Here is a 26,503-nt window from a genome sequence, read left to right as displayed (position 1 = left end):
TATCTCATGTTGACAGATTTGTAGATAATAAGCCATTCTTGCATTTCTGGAATAAATCCCACTTGATCATGGTGAATGATCGATCCTTTTAAGGTATTGTTCAATTTGATTTGCTAATATTTTGTTGAGGATTTTTGCATCTATATTCATCAGAGATATTGGTCTAATTTTCTTTAAGTGTCGTTGCCTGGTTTTGGTATCAGGGTAATGTTAGCCTTATGGAATGAAATTTGTAAACATTCCTTCCTCTTCTATAATTTGGAAGTTTGCGAAGAGTAGGTATTACTTTTTCTTTAAATTTTTGGTAGATTTTACCTTTTGAAGCCATCCATTCCTGGACTTTGGTTTTTTTGGGAGTTTTTTGGTTACTGATTCAATTTCACTACTAGTTATTAGTCTGTTCATTTTTTTCTTTCTGATTCAATCTTGGAAGATTGTATATTTCTAAGAATTTACCCATTTGCTAGGTTATTCAATTTGTTGGCAAATAATTTTTTGCCATCGTCTCAGTCCTTTCTATCTCTGTGGTGTCAGTTTTAACTTCTCTTAAATTTCAGATTATTTGAGTCCTCTTTTTTTTCTTGATGATTTTGGCTAAAGGTTTATCAATTTTATCTTTTCAAAGAACGAGCTTTTTGTTTCATTGGTCTTTTTTTAATTCTCTATTTTACTTGTTTCTGCTCTATTCTTTATTACTTTCCTTCTACTAACTTTGGGCTTTTTCTTTTTCTTGTTCTTTTAGTTGTAAGGTGAGATTGTTTGATATTTTTCTTGTTTCTTGAGATAGGCCTGTATCACTATAAACATCTCCCTTAGAAAGGCTTTTCCTGCATCCCAAAGATTTTGAACCACTGTGTTTCTATTTTCATTTCACACAAAGTACTTATTAATTCAAAGGGGAAGATGATAACTTGGGAGCAGGGAAACCAGGTGAATACCACCCAATTAAATTTCATGCCATAATAGTACGGAAAATTGCCATGAAGTTCTCCTTCATGTTAGACTCTAAAAAGGAAATGTCATTTATGTGGTATTCCTGGCACAAATGTAGCCAGTGAATCTGATCTTGAGGAAATATTGGAGACAGTCCATAAAAGGTACAAAATAAAGTCAACAACATAAAGACTGGGTGGGTAACTGGATGTTCCAAATTAAAGGAAACTATAAGAGACATCACAACTAAGTGCAATAGGTTTCCAAATCAGGGAAAAAAAATTGCTATGAACTATGTTAGATAAAAGTATTATATCAAAGTTAAATTTCCTGACTTGTATTGTGCTTATATAAGAAAATGCCTTCATCTTTAGTGCACATGTGAGACATTAGGGATGAAGGGACATGGCATGTGCAACTGTTCCTAAATATTTTAGCAAAACGGAGGTAGAAAAACAAAGAAAAAATAAATGTGACAAAATGTTAATAAGTGCTAAAATCTAAGTGAAGGATATTTTTATGGGCTAAGCTGTATCCCTCCCAAAGTCATATGTTTAAGTCCTAACCCCACAGTACCTCAGAATGTGATGTATTTGGAGACAGAACCTTTAAAAGGGTAGTTAAACTGAGTCATTAGGGTGCGTCTTAATCCAATATGACTGGTGTTATAAGACATTAGGAAACAAACACATGCAGGGGGAGGACCATGTGAAGACTAAGGAAGACAGCTATCTACAAGCCAAGGAAAGAGGCTTCAGAACAATCTAAACACACTAACACCAAGATCTCGGACTTCTAGCCTCCAGAATTGAGACTATAAATTTCCATTGTTTAAGTCACCCAGTCTGTGGTACTTTGTTATGGCGGCCATAGTAGCAAAACTGTATAGCTTAAATTTTTTTGCACTATATCAAATTTGACCAAGTATTAGAAATTGATACCCCAGGGAATGTAAGAATATAAAGGGATCCTGAGACCAAAAAGCTTGAGAACCATAGGCTTAGATACTTTTTATCTAAATAGTATTTCCTTTCTAAATGTATTTCTAAATACATTCTTTCTAAATGTATTTCCTTCCTCTGAACTTCTGATCTCATCCTTAATATCTTTTGGAAAGAATTAGTGTATCAGATACATGCCTTTTGTACTAGCTTTCATAATGACATTAACTTAAAAGAATTATTTCCTCTTTGCAACTCCTCTGCTTCAAGTCTTGATGGCTTTATTTATCTATAAGTTGCAAATACTTTTTTCAGCTATTTTAATTTTCTGTTTTAAGCAGTATATGATGAATACCATCTCAACTGATCTTAGAAACTCACTGTAATTTAATTTTTAAAAATATCCTATCACCTTTTGATTGCTCAAGCCTGTTTAATTTGATCACTACAGATTACTACAAACCACATATGTAATTTTCAATTTTCTAGTAGTCACATTAAAAATAAAAACAGGAAAAAGGAGTCTTAGTAATATATTTATTTAACCAAACATATAAAAACTATTATCTCATAAAAATTCATATAAAAGTGTTAACGTATTTTATATTTTTTATTCTAAGACTGCAAAATCTGGTTGTGTATTTCACACTCATAGTACATCTCAATTCAGACAAGCTACAATTTCAAATGCTCAATAACTACTAGGTGGCCAGGGGCTAATATTTTGTATAGTACAGATCTAGAGAGAAGCAAAAATAACTCATCAACTGTATTTGAATTCTGACTTGAGTTTTACTCAAGTGGCCACATCTTATTACTTTCCTTTCTCAAATTTAAAATTTAGTATTTCTCTTTTATTGTGCTGCTGCATATATTCATTCACTATTTTATTTTCAAAATGCTAAATTCTAACCCTGATTCCCATTTCTTTCAGGGAACTTCTATTTTGAAAAATCGGTCATTTACAATATAGAGTTCTGACCTTTTTCTTACAGTATTGTTTCCTAAAACTATAAGGACATATACTGACCTTTCCATGTACAGCCAAAGTCATGAAAAATGAAATCAAGAGAGAACTTGGAGTAAACACTGCAGAAAGAAGTACAAATTGTTGATAAAGTACTATTTGATTCCTAGAATGGATGTAGCAGTGAACATCTGAAATATTATAGCCTCCTTTGTTTCCTTCTTCCAATGACAAGCCAACTGGTACCCCCCTGGGTACACCAAGAAACTACACATTTGACCAGCTACCACCATAAGGGCATTGCACTAACAGAATGAAACCTAACCCAAGTCTTTCTGTGAAAAAGGCTTATTTGCTTGGCCTGGAACCTCAGCCCCAGACTTTTAATTTAATATACAGGGGCTTACTGAGATACTCTTGGAGACAGAGACCAACGGGCATTATTGCACTATCCCTCTGCATTCTTCCAGAGTGCCAGGATCCCCCGGAAAGATACTTGTACATTTTCTTGGCACCCTGATTTTCATGGCTGCCACCCAGGGGACACCTCTAGTTTACCTGGTTCTGGCAGACAGTGGGACTTCTGGTTATGACTATATATTTTGCATACCTTAAAAGCTGTTGCCTGAGGCTTCCAATCAGTCTGAATGTAGGTGCTGACTGAGATCCTCCCCTTAGGGACACTGACAGTTCTTGGTACACCCCTAAATGCTAGGAGCCACTAAAAGTAAAATAGGCTGCTTGGAATATCAAAAAGTTTGAGAGAAAACCAAGAGGTAGGGAAGAGCTGAACAATAAGGTTCACTTCGTACAAGAGACCATTCCTTCAAGACCTGGAAAGTTGGCTGTTTTACCTAAGGCAGAGAAACCAATACAGAGTGAGGAAAATGAAGAAACAGGAATATGTTGCAAAGAGGGAAGAACAAGATAAGACCTCAGAAAGAGATCTTAATGAAATGGAGGTAAGTGGTTTGTTTACCCAATGAAGATCAAAACAGCAGTCATAAAGATATTCACTAAGCATAGAAGTATGGATAAACAAAGGGAAAACCTGGGGAAGGAAGGGAAGGTTCAGGAAGCCCAGAAGGTTGGGCTCCAGAAAGTTTGAAGTAATATCAGCTCAAAAAGACCTACACCAAGACATGTCATGTTTAAAATGTCAAAAGTTAAAGACAAGGATAGAATCTTGAAAGCAGGAAAAGAAAAACAACTTGTTATGTATAAGGGACCGCCACCACCCCACCACAACTATCAGCAGTTTTTTTCAGCAGAAACTTTGCAGGCCAGAAAGCTGTAGCATGATACACTCAAAGTGCTGAAGGAAAAAACACTTCCAACCAAGAATACTCTACCTGGCAAAGATATCATTCAGAATGGCAGGAGAAACAGTTTTCCAGAGAAGCAAAAGGTGAAGGAATTCATCAGTCCTAGACTGGCCCTATAAGAAATGTCAAGGGACTTCTTTAAGCTGAACAAAAAGGATGGCAAATAGTAACAGAAAACCGTATGGAAATATAAACCTCACTGGTAAAGGTAAATGCACAATAACTTTCAAAATCTAATGTGAAGATAGCAAGTTAATTACCTAGAAAGGTAGCATAAAAGTTAAATGGCAAACGTTGCAAAAACGCAACTACAGTAATTTATTATGGGATACACAAGATAAAAAAATATAAATTGTGACATCAAAAACATAAAATGTTTCAGGGAGTAAAAATGTATAGCTTTAAAATGCATTCAGACTTAAGCTGTTATCAACATAAAACAAATGGTTATAAATCTAAGCTTTTATTTTTTTTTAAAAAAAATTTTTTTTTCAACGTTTATTTATTTTTGGGATAGAGAGAGACAGAGCATGAACGGGGAAGGGGCAGAGAGAGAGGGAGACACAGAATCGGAAACAGGCTCCAGGCTCCGAGCCATCAGCCAGAGCCTGACGCGGGGCTCGAACTCAAGGACTGCGAGATCGTGACCTGGTTGAAGTCGGACGCTTAACCGACTGCACCACCCAGGCGCCCCAAAATCTAAGCTTTTAAATATAAACCTCATTGGGGCACCTGGGTGGCTCAGTTGGTTAGGTGTCTGACTCTTGATTTTGGCTCAGGTCATGATCTCAGCACACAGCCTCTCCTTGGGATTCTCTCTCTGCCCCTCCCCTGCTCATGCACATGCTCTCTCCCTCTCAAAATAAATAAATAAACTGAAAAAAAAAATAAATGTAAACCTCATGATAACCATTAAGCAAAAACCTACAGTAGATACATAAAAGATAAAGGAGTTTAAGCATACCACTATAGAAAATCATCAGATCACAAAGGAAGACAGAGAAGGAACAGAAAAACTACAAAACAGCCAGAAAATTAAGTAGCAAAATGGCAATAAGTACACACCTATCGATAATTAATCTGAATGTAAATAGATTAAATTCTCAATACATAGAGTGACTGAAAGAAAAAAAATAAGACCCATCTATATGCTGCCTAGAAGAGACTCCCTTCAGAAGTAAAGACACACAAAGTTGAAAGTGAAGAGACCGCAAAAGATATTCCATTCAGTGGAAACCAAAAGAAAGCTGGGGTAAGCTATACTTACATCAGACAACAGACTTGAAGGCAAAGAATGTAATAAGAGGCAAATCATTAAATAATGATAAAAAGGTCACTCTAACAAGAGAATATAACATTTGTAAATATTACGACACCAACACAGGAGCACCTAAATATATAAATTTGCTTTACTGCAAGTAAACTGCAGGGATGAGGTTTACTGCAGGGATGCAAGGAGGGTTTAGTATCTGAAAATTAATGAGATATTCCACGTTAACAAAATTAAGAATAAAAATTGTATGATCATGTCAATACATGCAGAAAAAAGCATTTGACAAAATTCAACATTTACAAAAACTCTCAAAAAGTGGGTACAAAGGGAATATAACATAATAAATGCCATATATGACAAGCCCACAGCTAATATCAAACTCAACAGTGAAAAGCTAAAACCTTTTCCTCTAAGATCATCAACAAGAAAAGGATGCCCACTCTTACCACTTTTATTCAACATAGTATTGGAAGTCCTAAGCAGGGCAATTAGGTAGGAAAAAGAAATAAAAAGGCATCCAAATCAGAAAGGAAGAAGTAAAACTATCACTATTTGTAGATGATGTGACATTATATAGAAAACCCTAAAGACTCTACTAAAAAAATTATTACAATTAATAAATTCAGTAAAGTTGCAGGATATAAAGGTAATACACAGAATGCTGTTGTGTTTCTCTATATCAGTTACATACGTACAGTATACATACATACTGCTGGAAAGAGAAATCAACAAAACAATCTCATTAACAATTTCATCAAAAAGAATAAAATAGGGATAAATTTAACCAAGGAGGTGAATAACTTCTAAACTGAAAACTGTTAAAACTCCAATGAAAGAAACTGAAGACAAAAATAAATGGGAAGATATTCCACATTTATTTATTGGAAAAAATTGTTAAAATGTCCATATTACCAAAGCAATCTACAGAGTCAATAAAACTATCAAAATTCTAAATGGCACTTTTCCAAGAAACAGAACAAAATCCAAAAATTTGTGTGGAACCAGAAAATATCCCAAATAGCCAAAGCAATCTTAAAAAAGTTTCCTAAGTTCAAACTATACTACAAAGCTATAGTAATCAAAATAGTATAGTACTGGTATAAAAATAGACACAGAGTCCTGGGGCATCTGGGTGGCTCAGACAGTTAAGCATATGACTTTTGATTTTGGCTCAGGTCATAATCTCATTGTTTGTGGGATTGAGCCCTGCATAGTACAGAGCCTGCTTCGGATTCTCTCTCTCCCTCTCTCTCTCTGCCCCTCCCCTGCTCATTCTCTCCCCCCCCCCCCAAAATAAGTAAATATTTAAAAAAGTAGGGGTGCCTGGGTGGCGCAGTCGGTTGAGCGTCCGACTTCAGCCAGGTCACGATCTCGCGGTCCGTGAGTTCGAGCCCCATGTCAGGCTCTGGGCTGATGGCTCAGAGCCTGGAGCCTGTTTCCGATTCTGTGTCTCCCTCTCTCTCTGCCCCTCCCCCGTTCATGCTCTGTCTCTCTCCGAAAAATAAATAAATGTTGAAAAAAAAAATTAAAAATAAATAAATAAATAAATAAATAAAAAAGTAAAAAATAAGAAACAGACACAGAGTCCAAAGGAACAGAGAGCCCAGAAGTAAACCTATCCATACATGGTCAATTTATGATAAAGGAGCCAAGAATATACAATGGGGGAAAGGACAGTCTTTTCAACAAATGGTTTTGGGAAAACTGGATAGCCACATGCAAAAAAACAAAACTGGACCACTATCTTTATATCATACACAAAAACGCACTCAAATGGATTAAAAAGTTGAACATAAGGCCTGAAATTCCTAGAATAAAACAGAGCCCGTGAACTTCTTGACCTCAGTCTTGGCAATGGTATTCTGGAGCAAAAGCAACAGAAGCAAAAGTAACAAATGGGACTATTTCAAACTAAAAGTCTTAACAGCAAAGGAAATGGTCAACAAAATGAAAATGCAACCTACTGAATGGGAAAAAAAATATTCGTAAATTATATATCTGGATAAGGGGTTAACATCCAAAATTTATAAAGAACTCCTGTAACTAAATAGCAAAAAATAATGCAATTTAAAAAAATGATTAGAGAAACTAAACAGACCTTTTTCCAAAGAAGACCTAAATATGGTCAACTTGTACATATATGAAAAGGTGCTCAACAACAGTAAGCATCAAGAAACGTAAATCAGGGGTTCCTGGGTGGCTCAGCTGGTTAAGCGTACAACTCTTGATTTCGGGTCAGGTCATGATTTCATGGTCATGAGACCGAGCCCATGTTGGGCTCCATGATGGGCACGAAACCTACTTAAGATTCTCTCTCCCTTCCTCTACATCTCATATCTGACGGTGGCTGGGGGATGGATTAAGGGTGTCAAAGGCATAATCTTCCATTTATTATAAATAAGTATAGGGGATTATAATTTATAGCATGATGACTATTAGTTAATACTGTACTTAATATATGAAATTGTTAACAGAGTAGACCTTAAACGTTCTCATTATACGAGAAAGAATTTATAGGTATGTATGGTGAGAAAATTTAACTAGACTTACTATGTGGTCATCTTGCAATATATACAAACAGCAAATCATTGGTGTCATCTTGCAATATATACAAACAGCAAATCATTGGAGTTAAACCAGCAATTAACACTGAACTGTGACTAAACAGTTTGAGTATGTGCAAAATGCTGGAAATGTTTTATCAAACATTGTCTCTAAAAACTATGGTACAATGAGGGATTATATGTACATTTCTTAACTTTCTGATGATAGAACCTACTTATAAGAGAAATCTATCATGCATGCTCTTTAGGAACACATTTTATGAAGAAGTAAGGTCACACAAGTCAGTCAGAAACACCAAAATAAATAAATGAAAAAATTCTTCACAAAAGAAATAGTGAAAGGTAATATCATGAAATAGTCAACAGTCAACAGCAAAAAAAAACAGACTAAAAATCCTGTATCTTGCACACCAATTAGTAAAGATCAAACATAAAAACGAAAGGACAGGTAAAGATGCAGTGAAATAGGTAATAACTGCAAACATTATTAATGAGAATATACAGTGGAAATCGACTTGTCAGAGCCTTAGTCCAGGACTCATTAATTGGACTTCTGTAACTCTATTAGATAAAACCCCTGAATACAGAAATGGCTTTACGTAAGAAGGGATTCTTAAAAAAAATAGCATATAAATAATGCAATTGGAAAAAATTTACTGAAGATACATACTATAATCTCTAGGACAACCACTACATATACATACACACATGAACACCAACAATAACATTGTATAGTATTACCTAGCTGTTAAACCAGGTGAGAACATAAAGAAATATGTCATAATTTCAAATGAAAAAATGAGGTTATTATAAATTAGTTGTAACCACATATAAAAACCTAAACAGAAAAAAGCATACCACAAGATATCAAATATGCAACAGTACCAAAATAAGGCAACAGTGTTTCATTAGGGATGGTGATATAAACTGCCACTTCATGAAGTAATGAGTTTTAGATGATAGCCACCCAACCCCAAACACCAAATATTATAAAACAGTCAACAGTAAAAAACAAACCAAAAACAGACTAAAAATCCTGTATCTTGCACACCAATTCGTAAAGATCAAACAAAAAGTTCAAGGGTTTTCTTGTCATTTACTTTGCTGTTCAGCTTTGCAATCAAGCCAGGTTTGCAAATTATATATGTGGCCAGTTAATTATTATCTCCTATAACTTGTACTTATTCATAAATTTTTAGAAATATGATGATCAAAAACTTACCACATGAGTAGTTTTTAATGTAATGCCATCGAATCTGCATAAACTGGAGCTCTCTTCAAAGAAAATATCACATTCTTCTAACTCTTGAGCATTACAAGGAGGTTTCTCTTTATCTGGATTTGGATTCTTAGGCCAGAAAACAAAATAAACAAACCATCAACAATAAGAGAATGGGTTTCTTCATACTTAAAATATCAAGATTACAACAGTAATTAAAAACTAAATTTCAGACCCATGACTGATAAATCCTAATCAACAAAACCCAGAAATGACAGAATGATGAAATCACCACAAAGACATTAAAACAGTTATTACAAAATCAAGGATGTACAGAAAAGTACATATATGTTGAGAGAGGTATGGAAGATATAAAAAAAGAACCAAACTGAACTGTAAATATGAGAATATAATATCTGAAGTGGAAAGCAAAAAAAGATGGGATTGACAGCTAATTAGACACGGCAGAAGACCTGTGAGCTTGAAACACAGCAAGAGAGTCTATCTAAAATGAAACACAGAGGACAAAAAATAAAAACACAACTGCAATGACCTGTGGAACAAATATCAAATGGTGTAACACATGGGTAACTAGAAGAGGGCACGAAGAATGGAAAAACAAAATTGAAGAAATGGTCATTAAATGATGAAAACTGTAACTCTATAAATTGAAGAAGGTCAAAGAAACATCTAAAAAACCCACTGCAAATCACATTATAATGAAATTGCTGCAAACTAGTAATAAAGAGAATATCTTAAAAGTAGTGAGAAGAGGAAAAAACACATTATGAACAGAGGAACAAAGATACAAATGACAGCCAACTTCTCATCAGAAACTATGCAAGCCAGAAAACAATGGAGTATAACAGAAGTTCTGAAAGGGGGAAAAATCCTATCGACATTGACTTATATACTTACCAAAAATATTAAAAAAGGAAGACAACCTAAGTATTTTTACAGCAAACAAAAGCTGAGAAAATTCACTCAGTAAACCTACACTACAAGAAATGCTAAAGGACACTATTCAGCCAGGAAAAAAATGACAACAGATGGAAATATGAATCAACACAAAGAAATGTAGAACAGAGGAAATGTGTAATATGTGGGCCAATGTAAGACCCCCCCCCATATTTTAATCTCTTTAAAAAAGAACTGACTGATTAAAGTTGAAATAATAACGTTATTGAGTTTATAACATGTAAAAATAAAATGTCTGATGAGAATAACAGAAAGGATGAAGAAATGGAAATATATTGTGAAGCTCTTTAGTTACAGTGAAATGATGTAATAATTTTTGAAGAAAGATGGTGATGAGTTAAAGATGTACAGTGTAAACTCTAGAACAACCACTAAATACACACATACACACTAATACAAAAACAAAGGTGTAGCTAATAAGCCAAAAGTAGAGATAAACGTAAGGTACTTTTAATATGTTCCATTGCTTAAATGCAAGAAGTACTCTCTGGCCTTATATCCCTCACAGAGTACAAGGATCACAATGCTGAAGTGATAAATTGCACATATACATGCATTATGAATTATGTATACACATGTATGTAACAGAACCATAATTCTACAACTGACCAAATGTCCACACACCTCGTTTGCCAAAATGCAGTCATGTTATTGAAAACTTGATGAAATGACCTGAGAAAATCTCTGAAACTAAATCTCTGGAGTTATAGAAGTGATAGAAGATGAACCTTGTCCATGTCCACCTGGGATTTGGAGCCACCTAGTTTAGTCAGCCTAAATATCAATGGAAACAAGTCTGGTTGCTATGATTGGCTGGGAAGGCAATATCAGCAATTAGCTGGGGCCATTTTTTCAGCGATTCAAAAATATACATATGTCCAGTAGCATAGAGAAGGCACCCTCTGCACTCCTCCCTCCTTTCCCTTTTCCATTAACTATATGTTAAAGACAAGAGGACAAAAATGAAAAGTTCAGGACTATCAGGGCGCCTGGGTGGTTCAGTTAAGTATCCGACTTCAGCTCAGGTCATGATCACACGGTTTTTGGGTTCAAGCCCTGTATTAGGCTCTGTGCTGACAGCTCAGAGCCTGGAGCCTGCTTCAGATTCTGTCTCTGTCTCTCTCTCCCCCTCCCCTGCTGTCTCTCAAAAATAAATAACATGTTAAAAAAAAAAAAGTTCAGTACTATCAAGGCAGCCAGAATTTAACAGGACAAGTTTACAGAGAAAGGGGAACAGCAGAGAAGAGAACCCAAGATTCTGCTACTTGTCTTTAGGCATTTACTGATTTTCAAGCTGTGCTGGAAAAGACAAGTGGAAAGAAGCAGGCAAGGGGCTCAAAAGCTGAGTGCTGATATTAATAAAGTGCTTGGGAGACAAAAATTAGAGATCAGAGCCCACACCGGAGAAGCCCTGGTAAACATCCTAGACTTTCAGTTGAGATTCATGAAAAGTTCTGCCCTAGTAGAAAGAACAAACAAGGAATAAATATCAGCCACATAAAATACTGAAATACAGCACCAAATCAAATCATCCTTAATGGGATTAAGAAGACAGGCTGAAATTTTGGAGGAGGTAGGTCAAGTAGTGTTTGGAATAAAGTATATAGCATTAAATGCTTTCAACAGAAAAGTAGGTTAAAAAAAAATCAATCATCTAAACTTTCACTTTTAAAAATAGAGCAAAATAAATCCAAAGTAAGCAAAAAGGAGAAAATAATCAATGTAATAACAAATGAATCTGGAAACTGAAAAAAAGCCAAAGGAAATAGATGCCCAGTATAATCCTGTATTTAATAAAGAAATTAAATTCATGGTTAAAAACTTCCAAAAAAGAAAACTCCAGTCCAGACAGTTTCACTGGAAAATTCTATATTTAAAGAAATAATGCCAACTCTACACAATCTCTTCCAGAAATAGAACAAGCAGGAAACACTTCCCTTTTCATTTGACATCAGCATTACCCAGATACCAAAACTGAATAACAACAGTAAAAAGAAAAAACAGAGACTACAGACCAATATTCCTCACAAATATAGATGCAAAACTCCTCAATAACATATTAGCAAACCCAAACTGGTAATACCTAAAAGGGATTATACATCATGACCAAGTAAGGTTTACACCACAAATGAAGTGTATTTGACAAAATTCTATATGGCCTTTCATGATTAAAAACTCAGTATGATAGAAGAAAATTTCCTCAACATGACAAAAATAATCCATACTTAACAGTGAAATACTCATTTTTCCAAGCTTACAAATAAGGCAAGAATGTCTGCTTTCACTATTCACCATTTCTATTTTACAATGGATTAAAGGTTCTAACCAATGCAGAAAGATAACAAAAAGTATAAAGATTTGAAACACGCAAGACAGCCTTCAGCTGCAGATAACAAGATTCTATGTTTTTCCCAAATACACTGGTGTTCAGACATAAATAACTTACTCATATATACCAATATTCACTTGAAATAATCAAGTTTAAAAGGCAGTTAGCAGCAATAATCTACAATATCATAACAAGCCCCACTACTGTAACTATATGATTATATCCCAGAGCCCTATCACAAAAAATACTTGCTGAATGAATGAACATAGGGCAATGCAGTCTGCATGGGCTTGTTTTAACACCAGGGCTAGGAGATCAAAGTTTCACAGTCTTACAAATGCTTTCCAGTGATCCTGAAATTTTTTTTTTTCAACATTTTTTACTTTTGAGAGAGTGTAAATGGCTGAGGGGTGGGGGCAAGGATCTGAAGCAGGCTCTGTGGTGACAGCAGTGAGCCTGATGTGGGGCTTGAACTCAAGAACCGTAAGATCATGACCTGAGCCGAAGTAGAGCACTCAACTGACTGAGCCACCCAGGTGCCCCCTGAAATTTTTAACTATTGCTGGCAGACATGAAACTTGGTTTCTCCATTTTGGCCATGTTTTCTTTTGACAGAGACATTTACTTTCAATATTCTAATTTCCTTTCCACTTTAGGATATAATTAACCCTATAGTATAAACTACCTCCTAACAGTTTTTTCCTCATCACTCTAACTCCAAATGGCAATAAGTCAGACATTGTACATGTGCTGATATAATTTTTGGTGAATAAACATATAACTGAAATTCTGGTATAATGTTTTATTCAATTAAAAAAAATTTTTTTAATGTTTATTTTTGAGACAGAGAAAGAGCACGAGCAGGGGAGAGGAGAGAGGAAGACACAGAATCTGAAGCAGGCTCCAGGCTCTGAGCTGTCAGCACAAAGCCCACACGGGGCTTTAACCCACGAACCATGAGATCATGACCTGAGCTGAAGTTGGACACTTAACCAAGTGAGCCACCCAGGCACCCCTGCTTTATTCAAATTTTTAACATTATCTTAAAAGTTATCAGATTGGAATATTTTCAACAAAATGTCACAGTTGAATGAGTAGTGTATTATCACTGTAATCATTACAATGAATTATTTTGTCAATCATAATTAATTGCAGTATATATATATACCCCCGTGATATCCTAAGATAACCTAGAAAATTTTACGATGACAAGATTATTGGCATAGGTATACAGTAAAATCCTAATTTTGTCCCTGCCAATATCGGTCTGATTCTTCTAAAGGAGAATATATATATGTATCTATGTGTGTGTATACATATATATAAATATACACATGCACATCCACCTTATACAGCAATCCCACACACACAGATATGTATTCACATAGTGTAAGGAATGAATATTAGAATTTTAACCTACATTCAAACACCAGTCTGTGCCTCATCTGTGTCCCTAACATTAGTAAATGTAAAATAATGTTTGAAAAACATGGCACAACCCTCACATAACATACTTCCGGGCCTTTGGAAAGTCACCCTACTATTACAATTGCTTACCAGTTCTTCAGAGGTCAAATGCATCAAACGTTCAGCTATAGCAGCACACTGGGCTGAGTCTCTTATAAACTCTCCTTGTTTATCACCAACCACTAGCTCTGGCCATGTTAGTCCTTCATTCTTTTTAATCAAGAAAATCTCCAAGCTAGAAATTAAAAGAAGTTACTTGTAACATGCTTAATGTTACATTAACCAACTATACAAATTATATAACCAACACCAACCAGAAGAATCTTCCATTGAATCTACCCACCCTGGTGTCCAGAAGATACCAAAACTTGTGTTCATTTTGGTATTGCATATGATGGAAAATCTATAATCCAAGGGTAATAATTTATACCTACTAAACAATCAAGAAAGTACCACTGGAAATGGTATGCCACATGACTTGATGAGAAGAGTGATTGGCAAGAGTAAGACCACCTAGAAAATACGGTTGTAGTCCAGGTATGCAGTGTATTACTGAACTTAAGAGACAGAAATGCAGGCACCAAGATTCTGAGATATTTTTACTAGGGAATGGTGGTGGTAACGAGGATGGTGGTTGGGGCGGGCACGTGAAATTAATTGACTATACCTAAAGGTACTTCTTTATGCATGAAGCCAAAAATTAGCTTCATTTTCCTAAACTAGTAGCCATAATATATATTAATGTAAACATCAGGCAGGTTACATCAGCACAAATATCAATTCTTAAAATACAGATTTTAATGAATTGAAAAGAAAGTAGAAATTATAAAATAAATTTGGTAACATAAGAAAAAAGTTGTTAATGTGGTCTGTATCAAATGAAAATCTAATTCTGTACATTTAAGCCACTGAACAAATTCCAAATACACTAAAAGGGGCCTATCACAGAATACTGAGATTAAGGTTTCATGTGGCAGGAAAGAGAATGAGAGCTGAGCCAGGGCAGACCATGGACATAGGAGCACAGGGAGTTGCCCCACGTGCCTCTTGAATAGGAAGAGAAATTCAAGTAATAAGCTGCTTTAGGCACAGCCGTTGCTAGAACACAGAGAAAAGTGGGGTGGTGGTAGCTGTCCCATAGGAAAGCAACCCTTCCCATGTGCCACCTTTGGTACACATGTGCCATACTAACCCATGCCCTGGAACACAACTGCAAGGAAATAATTGCAAGGACACAATAACTATAATCATAATTACCAAATAGAACATGCAAACTTATCAGTTATTTTTCAAGGCTGTTATTATCTTCACCTCATGAATTAATTACAGCACTTTTAACTTTTTCTGAAACTACTTATTTTGAGACGACGTAAAACATCTTTTCTATGTAATGAGTTCCTATCATTAGCATTAAAAATTACCATCATAATCTATTCTCTAAAAGAGAGCTAATCTTGAAAAGGATGATGATGATGAAGATAATAATCGCGGCAGCAACTCATACTTATCTAATGCTTCCCATATGCCAGGTGCTGTCTTAAGCACTTTACATGTTTTAACTCACTGATTGCTCACCACAACCAAATAAAGTAAGTACTATTTTCATCTTCATTTTACAAAGTAAGAAAAGCACTTAGAAGTTAAGTAACTTGCCAAGGTCATGAGTTAGTAAAGCAGTGTGGCTCCAAGTCAATGCTCTTCACTACTGCACTATTCTGCCTCTCTGAATAAATACATGTAAATATTAAAGAAATTTTACCATGACCAGAATGTATAAATACTGTTTTAGTCAGCTGCTACCTAAAGAAGTTAAAAACAGTTCACACAATGTCAGTTATAGAGAATTTCTGAACCATCGTTAAGTTTGCACGCCTAATCAATGCAATCCTTTAAGCACAACTGCATTTCTACATTTTAAAATTAGAATCATGTCCTACCATCCAGACAAAAAGAACATATAATCCCATACATTAATAACCTACAGACTAGTTAACAAATCCTTCCAAAGTGAGAAGGAACATTAACCATTTGAAAATGAGAAATATGAATAATTTAATCAAGCACAGAAAATCATGTTTTTAAACCAATGACCCCACCTACACATCACTGTAATTATCCTTTGTAATGTAAAATAGTAATCAAGTACCTCAAATTTAATGGGAAAACAACACAGGTTTATGCTCATGTATTAAATGCTGAAACTATTTGTGTGAGGTCCAGCTATTCTAAACCTTTGCTAAGTTACTGTTTGATGACCTACTTTAACAGTATGTTATAGCTGCTTTGCCAATTTATAAATGCTACCCTCAATCTCTCTCATGCACATAAAATATGTTTAAGTAGAATATAAAATGTTTCTTAAAGAACCGTTCACATAGGGGCGCCTGGGTGGCGCAGTCGGTTAAGCGTCCGACTTCAGCCAGGTCACGATCTCGCGGTCCGTGAGTTCGAGCCCCGCGTCAGGCTCTGGGCTGATGGCTCGGAGCCTGGAGCCTGTTTCCGATTCTGTGTCTCCCTCTCTCTCTGCCCCTCCCCCGTTCATGCTCTGTCTCTCTCTGTCCCAAAAATAAATAAAAACGTTGAAAAAAAAAATAAAAAAAAAAAAATAAAAATAAAAAAAAAAAAGAACCGTTCACATAACTAAGCTTTTAAAGTATATTAAAAAGTGTAAAGGGAATTAAGGATACACTTATCATGATGAGCACTGAGTAAAGTATAGTTGTTGAATTATTATACTGAACACCTGGAACCGATATAACAGCATATGTTAATTATACTTCAATAAAAAATAAAAATAGGGATGTCTGGGTAGTTCAGTTGAGCGTCTGACTCAAATTCAGCTCAGGTCATGGGATTAAGCCCCATATCAGGCTCTGCACTGAGCGTGGAGCCTGTGCGGGATTCTCCCCTTCTCTCAAAATAAAAACAAAATGTTTTTAAATAAAGAGTAATTTTATCAGATTCTGTTACGAACTCAGTGTGTTAGTATGCCAAAGTTCATGAAGAATGAACCAAAAACCATGTGTTTTACTGTGGTAACCTAGCTATAGTCAGACGGTGATTAGTGGACACATTAGATTCCAAGGTACTTCTCATCTGGGTGTCCTTTTCCACATCTTCATTATCCAGGTAAATGGATAAACTGTTAACAAAATCAGGTATTTATTCAATTGGTATAACTGAGTATTGGTCAGGACTCTAGAAACCACTTTTATCACCTTGAAGGTGAGATTGTCGAAAACTATCAAGTCCACGAGATTAGACTTTAATCTAGCTCAGATCTTTCACTCTCCCTCTGAAACAGTAATACTTTCCTGAGAATTACAATAAAAATATTTTTGTAAACATTTGCAGGAGTGATTATTAAAAATGTGGAAGGACTGCAGTGATTATTTAAATATACCATGATTAAAACTGGTTAGCAAGAATTATTAGAACAGTTAAAAAAAAATCCATCCAAAAAGAGAGAAAGACAAAGCATCAGATTCATGGAAATCATTATTCTTTTTTTGTTGAATTCACTGAATATTGGATTCTTAGTTCAATAATTCTCAAAAAATTATAAACAACATCATTTACTCATGAATCTATTTATCTTACCACATTAAAAAAGAAAAGTCGCCAAATTTCCCCATCAATAAAACGAATTCAGGATATAAAAGCATATAGCTTCAAATTTTTTGAACTAGATACCTATTTCTCAGACTTCCAATATTTAGACTCAAATCAAAGACTCATATGGGTCCTATATTACAAATTGAAAATTATATTTAAAGTAAAAATAACTAATTTTAACCCACTTCTGACCAAATCTGACCATTTCTTTATTTTTTTTAATTTTTTTTTTAAACGTTTATTTATTTTTGAGACAGAGAGACAGAGCATGAACAGGGGAGGGTCAGAGAGAGAGGGAGACACAGAATCTGAAACAGGCTCCAGGCTCTGAGCCATCAGCACAGAGCCTGATGCAGGGCTTGAACTCATGAACCGTGAGATCATGACCTGAGCCAAAGTCAGACGCTTAACCGACTGAGCCACCCAGGCGCCCCCAAATCTGACCATTTCTTAAATTAAGTGCCCAAAACCATCCATTAACCCATCACAGAATGTAATAATTACTAACAATCTATAATGAAAGATTTACAAAGGGGCAAAAAAGTAGGAGCAAAGGGTTATAGTTTTATAAGAAACTTAATCTTTACCTATTTTTCTGCATATTCCTTTCACTGAGGTTTTTACACACTAAATTCAGATTTGAAGTATAGAATTCATGGAATTTCACAAATGCATATACCCTTATAACCCAAGGAAGCTATTCAATCATCCAGAAAGTTCCCTTGTGTCCCTTTTCTAGTCAGTCCCCCTACATCCTAGAGGTAACCACTGTCTTGATTTGTATCACCAGAGATGGTTTTGCCAGTTCGCCAACTCCATATGTTTGGACTCACACTGTATGCACATTTTTTGTCCCTGGCTTCTTTCACTCTGCATGTTTCTGAGATTCATTCACACTGCTGTGTTTATCACACCATTCTCTTGTATCACAGAGTAGCATTCTATTGTGTACTACTGAGTACTAATATCTAGTAGAATTTCTGGGTTACTAAGTGGGTATATATATGCTTAGCCTAAGAAACTGCTAAACAGTTTGCCAAAGTGACTATCATTTTCCCCTCCCACCAGCAATGTACAAGAGGCTGGTGATCCACATTCTTGTCAACATTTGATACCATAAGCTGTCTAGTTTTAGCCATGCACTGGTGTCTCATCTAGCTTTAACGTGCCTTTCCCTCTATTTTTTCATATGCTTAACTAGCTATTCAAATATCATCTATCATGATATGTCAATTCAAATCATTCGACCATATTTAAAATTGGGTTATCTTTTAATTATAAATTTCTAACAAGGTTTCTTATATATGAAGAATGCAATTCCTTTGTTTTATATGCATAATGAAAATATTTTTTTTTCCCAGTCCATGGTCTGGTTCTGTTTTCTTAATGGTTTTTTTAGAAGAGAAGAAATTCTCAGTTTTGCTGTACTGAAAAGCTCTGTTTGGATAAGTTGACCATATCATCTATTTCTCGTGTCCTGAACACACAATTACAAAAAAATGTACACGGCTAACTTACATTAAAAAAATATTCTCTATAATTTTCAAAGAAATATTGACTCCACTTGTAGGAGTCCTCCATATATATTCCTGCACACATGAAATTCTTTTTTTTTTTTTTTTAATTTTTTTTTAATGTTTATTTATTTTTGAGACAGGGAGAGACAGAGCATGAACGGGGGAGGGTCAGAGAGAGAGGGAGACACAGAATCTGAAACAGGCTCCAGGCTCTGAGCTGTCAGCCCAGAGCCCGATGCGGGGCTTGAACTCAGGGACCGTGAGATCATGACCTGAGCCGAAGTCGGACGCTTAACCGACTGAGCCACCCAGGCACCCCTGAAATTCTTTTATATACATATGAAAGTTATTCACTGTAGCAAAGGACTGCAGTCAAAATATCGAACAATAAAGGACCATTTTTTAAAAAAGATTGTGGGTGACAAAGTAAAATATCATAAATAGCCATAAAGGAGAATAAAATAAATCATTATATATACATTATAGAAAGTTCTTCAAGATTTGCTATTGAAAGCCAACAAAAGCAAGCTGTAAAATTATGTATAGTTATGTTTTAAAACCTTTTTTGTTCAAAAAACAGACATATATCTGCTTGAATATGCATAAAATACCTGTAGAAGGAAAACTATGAACAGTGGTTATGGGCATGAGGGGAAGGATGGCTGAAGGGCCTGGGCTGGAGGGAGCCTTCACACTGTGTACCCTTTTATGTATATTAAAATTTAAAGAATGGGAATGTATTATCTAGTTGGCAAATTGAAGTCAATAAAAAGAGATTTTTCTCTTAAAAAATTTTAGAGTATTAATTAAAACAAATAACCATTTTTATCTATTATTACTGTTACTACTGTCATTATTTTTCCAGAGCTGATAATAAAAACTCTACCATAGAATACAAACTATAACTTTACCAGCATTTTTAATCTTAATGATAATCATGTATTTTGATACAGTAATTCCATTTTTAATCTGTCTTAAGAAAGAATCAGCAATACAGACAGACCTATTGTAGTAGTAGTCAACTTTGGTGTAACCACTATAGAAGAGATAAAAAAAAAAAAAAGAAAAAAAAATTTTTAAATATAAATACAACTCTATCTGTATACCTATTATCTTTAATCATCCATGTACTGCTGTCTTGATCAATAGACGAATAGAGATTTCCTTCCAAAAACCTCTGACCCTTCAGCACAATGTTGATGTGATCAGGCAAAAACTGTACTTGAATGTCCTCCTTAGAACTGCCTTCTGGAAGTTGTATTGTTACTGTCAAATCATCTTCAGTCTGTTGCCAGTAATACAGAGGTTCTATTGGGAAAAGAAAAATACATTATGTAATAAAAAAGTGGAGACCAGAACACACAAAATGAGACACTGGAGCACACAAAAGAACACCTATCTAAAGGAATCTTAGCATAATTTCTAGTGATCTTCTTACAAAACAAAGTAATTATAAACAAACACACACAGATCTTTTGGGGGAATTTTCAGAGTTATAACAACTGCACTTGACATTTCCTCTTCCAGGCTTACCTAATGCTCCAAGACATAAGCACTCATAAAATACTAATGACAGCAATCCTTTATCCCCATTCATTCTCTCCCTGCCTCCCAGTTTCCCCTTTTCTTCCTCCTTTCTCTTCCCTTTACAAACACAGCAGATTCCTACTTCAAAGGAGTAACAAATATGTCATAAACCACTGTCTGAAACTTTCACCATTGCTTTGATTTGCCCTAACAATGTAACTATGTGATACAGAAGACAACTATTATTTGGTGAGATACGTACCCACATAAAAATAAAAGATATATATATTTATAAATTCTACTCTGCAACTTTGTGCATGAAAGCAATTTCACAGGAAATTCAACGGTTGCCAGTGTATTTTGTCCAAGTTCCCAATAAAAGTATCCTCCCTTCACCTCCTTCTTGATCTCCTTGGCTTCTCTTAGAAAAAGCTTTAAACTCATCATGCTACAGGTTGAAATACCCATAGGATGAAATAAGAAAATAGGGCTTAAATGCAAAAAGAATAAATATTTGCTAAGAAGTAAATAATTATTTGCTTAATGATATCCATAAACATTAATCTGTCCACACACTCATCAGAAAGGAATATAACATAGTGGTTAGTAACTAGTACTCCAGAGTTGACTAGTCCTAGGTCTTGAATCTTGGCTCAGCCACTTATTAATCTTGGTATACAACTTTATCTACTACCCTCTTTTTCCTAATCTGTAAAATAAAATAACAAAATATGACATTATCTCACAGAACTGTTAAAATTTAAATGAGTTAATGCATATAAAATATTCAATATCAATCTTGTTATTACATATAGTATAAACTCTTAGTAAATGCGGGTTATTATTCTTTTCTGAGGGGGGTATCATTCTTTTTATTTTTGTGCTGTTTTGTGTAAAAACTTTGTAAGTACTAGCTATGCTCAAAGATATAATAGTAAGTATGATGTATCTTCTTAAAGGGTCACTTCTATTTGATGTTAAATAAAATTTAACAAGCATGATACTACAGGAATAAGCATAAAAAATGCATAAATTTTCAGGATAAAATTGTTACTTTGGATTAATTTCTAAATTGCATCATATTCCTTTAAGCAGTCTCTTAGATCTTCTCTGTTATCTCTTTAGAAGTACTTTTAGTATAAATTCACTGAGAAAGTTTGAACTACAGCTTAAGAGATTGATAACTATAACCTCCTTAAGGCAAGTTACCTGTTTTACTCAATTTTCTGTCTACCACAAAAGTTAACAAGGCAGTTTATATGTAACAATGATTCAATGGGTAACTTCTGCCAGATATGGAAAGGGGAGGAGTCTGCAAAATCACATGAGCTTCTAGTAAAACTTAAAGTCCATGGAAGTAGACTAAATGGAAAGCCAGAATTTTTTAAGCTTCTGTCCACTAAAAGTTATACAAACAACTAAATAATTTTTTCAATTGTTGGTTGCTAAGTGCCTATGTTTTAGAAATTGTTTCAAGTCTTTCTAAGAAAATGCTCTTACTTATATCATTATGACAACACCAAATTGGCAACAGACAATATCAGTCTTCTTGAGGTTTATAGAAAATGAAACCCATATGTATTCTCAGATGATTACTTAAAAGAAAGCATGCTATAAATGACAAACTATCCATAATTTTTTAAAAATTACATTTCTCCTTTATAGGTAAAGTGTGTTTATTACAAGGTACACAGAAAAATACAGGGGATTTGAGGTTCACACTAAAAGGGAAGGAAAGACGTTAATGTATTCAGAAGGAAATCAAAATATAATGTGAGATGTCAACAAGAAAAACAACACCTGATAGTTATGATTTAAACAGATGTTGTATTGGGGCACCTGGGTGGCGCAGTCGGTTAAGCATCCGACTTCAGCCAGGTCACGATCTCGCGGTCCGTGAGTTCGAGCCCCGCGTCGGGCTCTGGGCTGATGGCTCAGAGCCTGGAGCCTGTTTCCGATTCTGTGTCTCCCTCTCTCTCTGCCCCTCCCCCGTTCATGCTCTGTCTCTCTCTGTCCCAAAAATAAATAAACATTGAAAAAAAAAATTAAAAAAAAAAAAATAAATAAACAGATGTTGTATCCCTCCTACGCTACAATCTGTCTTGGAACCACATAGTTTCAGGTACTAGGCAGAATGTTTCCAGAGATTAGGGCATTCTTTCATTTCCTTTGCAATTGCTCACCAAGAGTTCTAAGGGGCATGTGGTCTAGAGATATGAATAGCTTTTTGGCTAAGCTCTAGAAAAGTTTAACAGTATAATTGAGACAGAGTAGAACTTATTCAGAGAGGGATCTTAGAGATAATCTAACATTAAAACATATCACATGGGAAACCAAGTTGTTAAAAGGCTAAATAAAAGGCCATCAAAGCATAACTCTCTTATTCAAAGGTGCATATCATTTATGAACCTGTGGAAAATATTTTTAAAATATTTATTACATTAATGTTTTCAAATACTTTTCTTCTTTTTTTGTTTGTTTATTTATTTTTGAGAGAGAGACAGGCATGAGTGGGGGAGGGCAGAAAGAGAGGGAGACACAGTATCTGAAGCAGGCTCCAGGCTCTGAGCTGTCAGCACAGAGCCTGACATGGGGCTCGAACTCACGCACCCTGAGATCATGACCTGAGCCAAAGTCAGATGCCCAACCAACTGAGCCACCCAGGCATCCCTGTTTTCAAATACTTTTCAAAGAATTTTTTTCTTTAGAAAGTTCTAAATAAATATAGTGAAACTAATTTTTATTTTATATAATTAACAAAAGAGGGACATTCAAAGATTAATATGTATAACTGAAAATATTGCGAAAATCTCAAGTAAAATATACTATTCTCTGGTTGTAAACATCAGGATTATGAATAGTAATGGTTACAGGGGGATATTCTCTTGAATGTAAGAGTATTCTTCCTATGTAAATATAAATTTTAAAGACTTTGTTACTGTCCTCATTCTAAAACATTCACTTCATCCGTTTATTCATTTAACATTGGAAAAACTTAACAATTAGGCCCTCAAGAACTTTTTTTTTAAACCTTAGCACTAAAAATTCAGAAGACGTACACTAGTATATACCTATAATCAACACAGTTTAGCTTATTTTAAAAGATTAATATATTCAATACTAATATGCTAGCTTCACAAACACCAATAACAAACAGACATTATTTATTCATTTAATAAGTATTTACTAAACATCTCATAAAGGCATAATTTTTTAAAAACATTCTTGGTAATTATGAAATTACTGATTAAAACAATTCACACTATTTAGGTAGCACATTTTACAAAAGACAATTCTGAGAAATACAAAGGAAAATTAAGCCTCTATCTAGTCCTGGTAGAACCCATAACCTAACCAGTAAGACAAACCAGACATAAATGTACATAAACACACATGAGCTCTATGAACACTAAAATTACCTTTGATTTTCTCAGACAAGTTGTCATTCTTATTTTCTTCAAGATCTTGACCAACATGTACAAATGTGAAGGACTTGTAGGAGACAATCATCAGACCTTTCCCATCAGGCTCAATAGCAGCATAATGCGGCACTGACTTTCCACGGAGAGTATCACACTTAATGATTTCATATTTTTTATTGTCTGTAAAAAAAGAAACTATTTCAGAACAAAAAATTATAAATAAAACACTATATTATAAAATATCCTGAAAATATTTGTATATTAATTTTAATTAAAATTAAGTATTTTTTTTAACATTTATTTATTTTTGAGACAGAAAGAGAGCATGAGCACGGGAGGGGCAGAGGGCAAAGGAGACAGAATCCCAAGCAGGCTCCAGGCTCTAAGATGTCAGCACAGAGCCCAATGCAGGTGGGGCTTGAATTCAGGGACAGGAAGATCATGACCTGAGCCGAAGCTGGACGTTTAACCGAGCGACCCAGGCGGCCCTAAAATTAAGTATTTTAAGTGTACTATTAAAAGGCATGCTATCAAGAGTCTTTTCATAGGGCTAAAAAAGTTTATAACCTAATTTTCTATAAATTCACCCCTACTTTAAAATACCAGCTCTGATGAAATTTGCTCTAGATTGTGCTTTCCAATGTGGTAGCTACTGGCCATAGTGGCTATTTAACGAAAATTAAGTAAAATTTAAAATTCAATTCCTCAGTCACATTAGTCACATTTCAAATGTTCTACAGCCACACATGGGTAGCTGCTACCGTATTAAATGGCACACACATAAAACATGTCCATTTTGCAGACATTTCCATTGGATACCAGTGCTCTAGACTTTAAAGTGACTGACTTACCTAAATATCAGCTTCTGAATGATCTACCTTTTCCTTTACTACAGCCTTTTTACTTCCCCAGCAGGTACATGATAGGCATCTGCTCAAAAGAGCCACAAACGAAGGATAAAGTAAAGGTATGGTGTGGACTATTTTTCTGCTCATTCTAGCTACTTAAGGGGGTTTCCTTAAAATGAAATGTTTATGGTAGAAATGATTCAGACCTATATGCCTAATGAATCAAGCATAAATAATGATACTTAATTTTTTTTAATTTTTTTAAGTATTTATTTATTACTGAGAGACAGAACATGAGCATGGGAGGGGCAGAGAGAGGGGGAGACACAGAATCTGAAGCAGGCTCCAGGCTCTGAGCTGTCAGCACAGAGCACGACATGGGGCTCAAACTCACAACCCACAAGATCATGACCTGAGCCAAAGTCGGACGCTTAACCAACTGAGCCACCCAGGTGTCCCAATACTTAATTTTTTAAAAAATGTTTATTTACCTAGAGAGAAAGCACGCATGTATACTCATGGGGGAGGGGCAGAGAGAGAGAGGGAGAAAGAATCTCAAGCAGGCTCCCCGCTGACAGCACAGAGACCAATGCAGGGCTCAAACTCATGAACTGTGATATCATGACCTGAGCTGAAATCAAGAGTAGGACAGTTAACCAACTGAGCCACCCAGGTGCCCCAATACTTGATTTTAAGATATAAAATTTAAGATATGAGATATAAAGAAAAGATATAAAATTAACTGTATCATGAAAATTACTGGTAAAATAACTGAATTTATTCTTGAAAACAGGTTTGGTTTTGTGTGTGCCCTTACCTTTACTTACACTGTTACTCTATTAGAGTGAGCTGTACTACTTTAACAAGCTTCACAATAAGTAGTCAAAAATTGTAACCCAATGTCACGTGTTATACATGATACAGTCTGTTTTAAATATATGTCCTTGTTTTCCTCTAAATCTTCACCTACATTCACCTTCATTTCACACATATTTAAGAAAAGACTTGTAAATTTACGAATGAACTAAAAACTCCTATGCTTCCTGCACAGGTACGTGTAAGGGAAAGAGTCCTACCGGACTCCAAACACCCAGACTTAGATACTACATGGTTTACAGGGTGGCTTTTCCCAACATGTGTGCAACAGAAAATAACATGTGGATTTCAAGTGAACTCCATGGTTAAATGAGCTGGGAAATGCTTGCTCTAATTGTCTTTTTTTTTTTTTTTTTTACTCAACATTTTTAGAATCTTCAACATGTTTAATGTGAAATAGGGCTATTATATGCCCATATTTTCAATTTAACTACAAAACATTGTTTATCAAATGTTCCACTCAACACAGTTTAGAAAAGCACTGCTGTTATATTCATTGAAAAAGAAAAAGGAAAAGAATAACAATTATATAAATAATACTTAAGGGGGTGAAAAGAATGAAACCTTAAGAAATAACATGAGAGATGCTGGGTGGCTCAACTGGTTAAGCGTCTGCCTTTGGTTCAGGTCATGATCTCATGGTTCAGTTTGAGCCCACATCAGGCTCTCTGCTGTCAGCACCCAACCTGCTTCGATCCTTTG

General features: G+C 35.1%; 1 protein-coding gene across 1 annotated transcript in view; it reads right to left on the bottom strand.

Moving 5' to 3' along the window:
• Nucleotides 1-26,503, bottom strand: part of NUDCD1 (NudC domain containing 1) — a 74,880-nt gene that overhangs the window by 16,277 nt on the left and 32,100 nt on the right. The window contains exons 5-8 of the mRNA XM_025922823.2: nucleotides 24,075-24,257; nucleotides 20,235-20,436; nucleotides 14,087-14,231; nucleotides 9,226-9,351 (exon numbers count right to left, since the gene is read on the bottom strand). Coding sequence (XP_025778608.1) covers nucleotides 9,226-9,351; nucleotides 14,087-14,231; nucleotides 20,235-20,436; nucleotides 24,075-24,257 — 656 coding nt within the window. The remainder of the gene's footprint in view (nucleotides 1-9,225; nucleotides 9,352-14,086; nucleotides 14,232-20,234; nucleotides 20,437-24,074; nucleotides 24,258-26,503) is intronic.

This window comes from Puma concolor, chromosome F2, assembly GCF_028749965.1.
Source record: "Puma concolor isolate L17-30 chromosome F2, mPumCon1.1.hap2, whole genome shotgun sequence".
NCBI classification, from domain to species: domain Eukaryota; kingdom Metazoa; phylum Chordata; class Mammalia; order Carnivora; family Felidae; genus Puma; species Puma concolor.
Note: the sequence above shows the minus strand (reverse complement) of the source record. Positions and strands in the feature narration are given on the sequence as shown.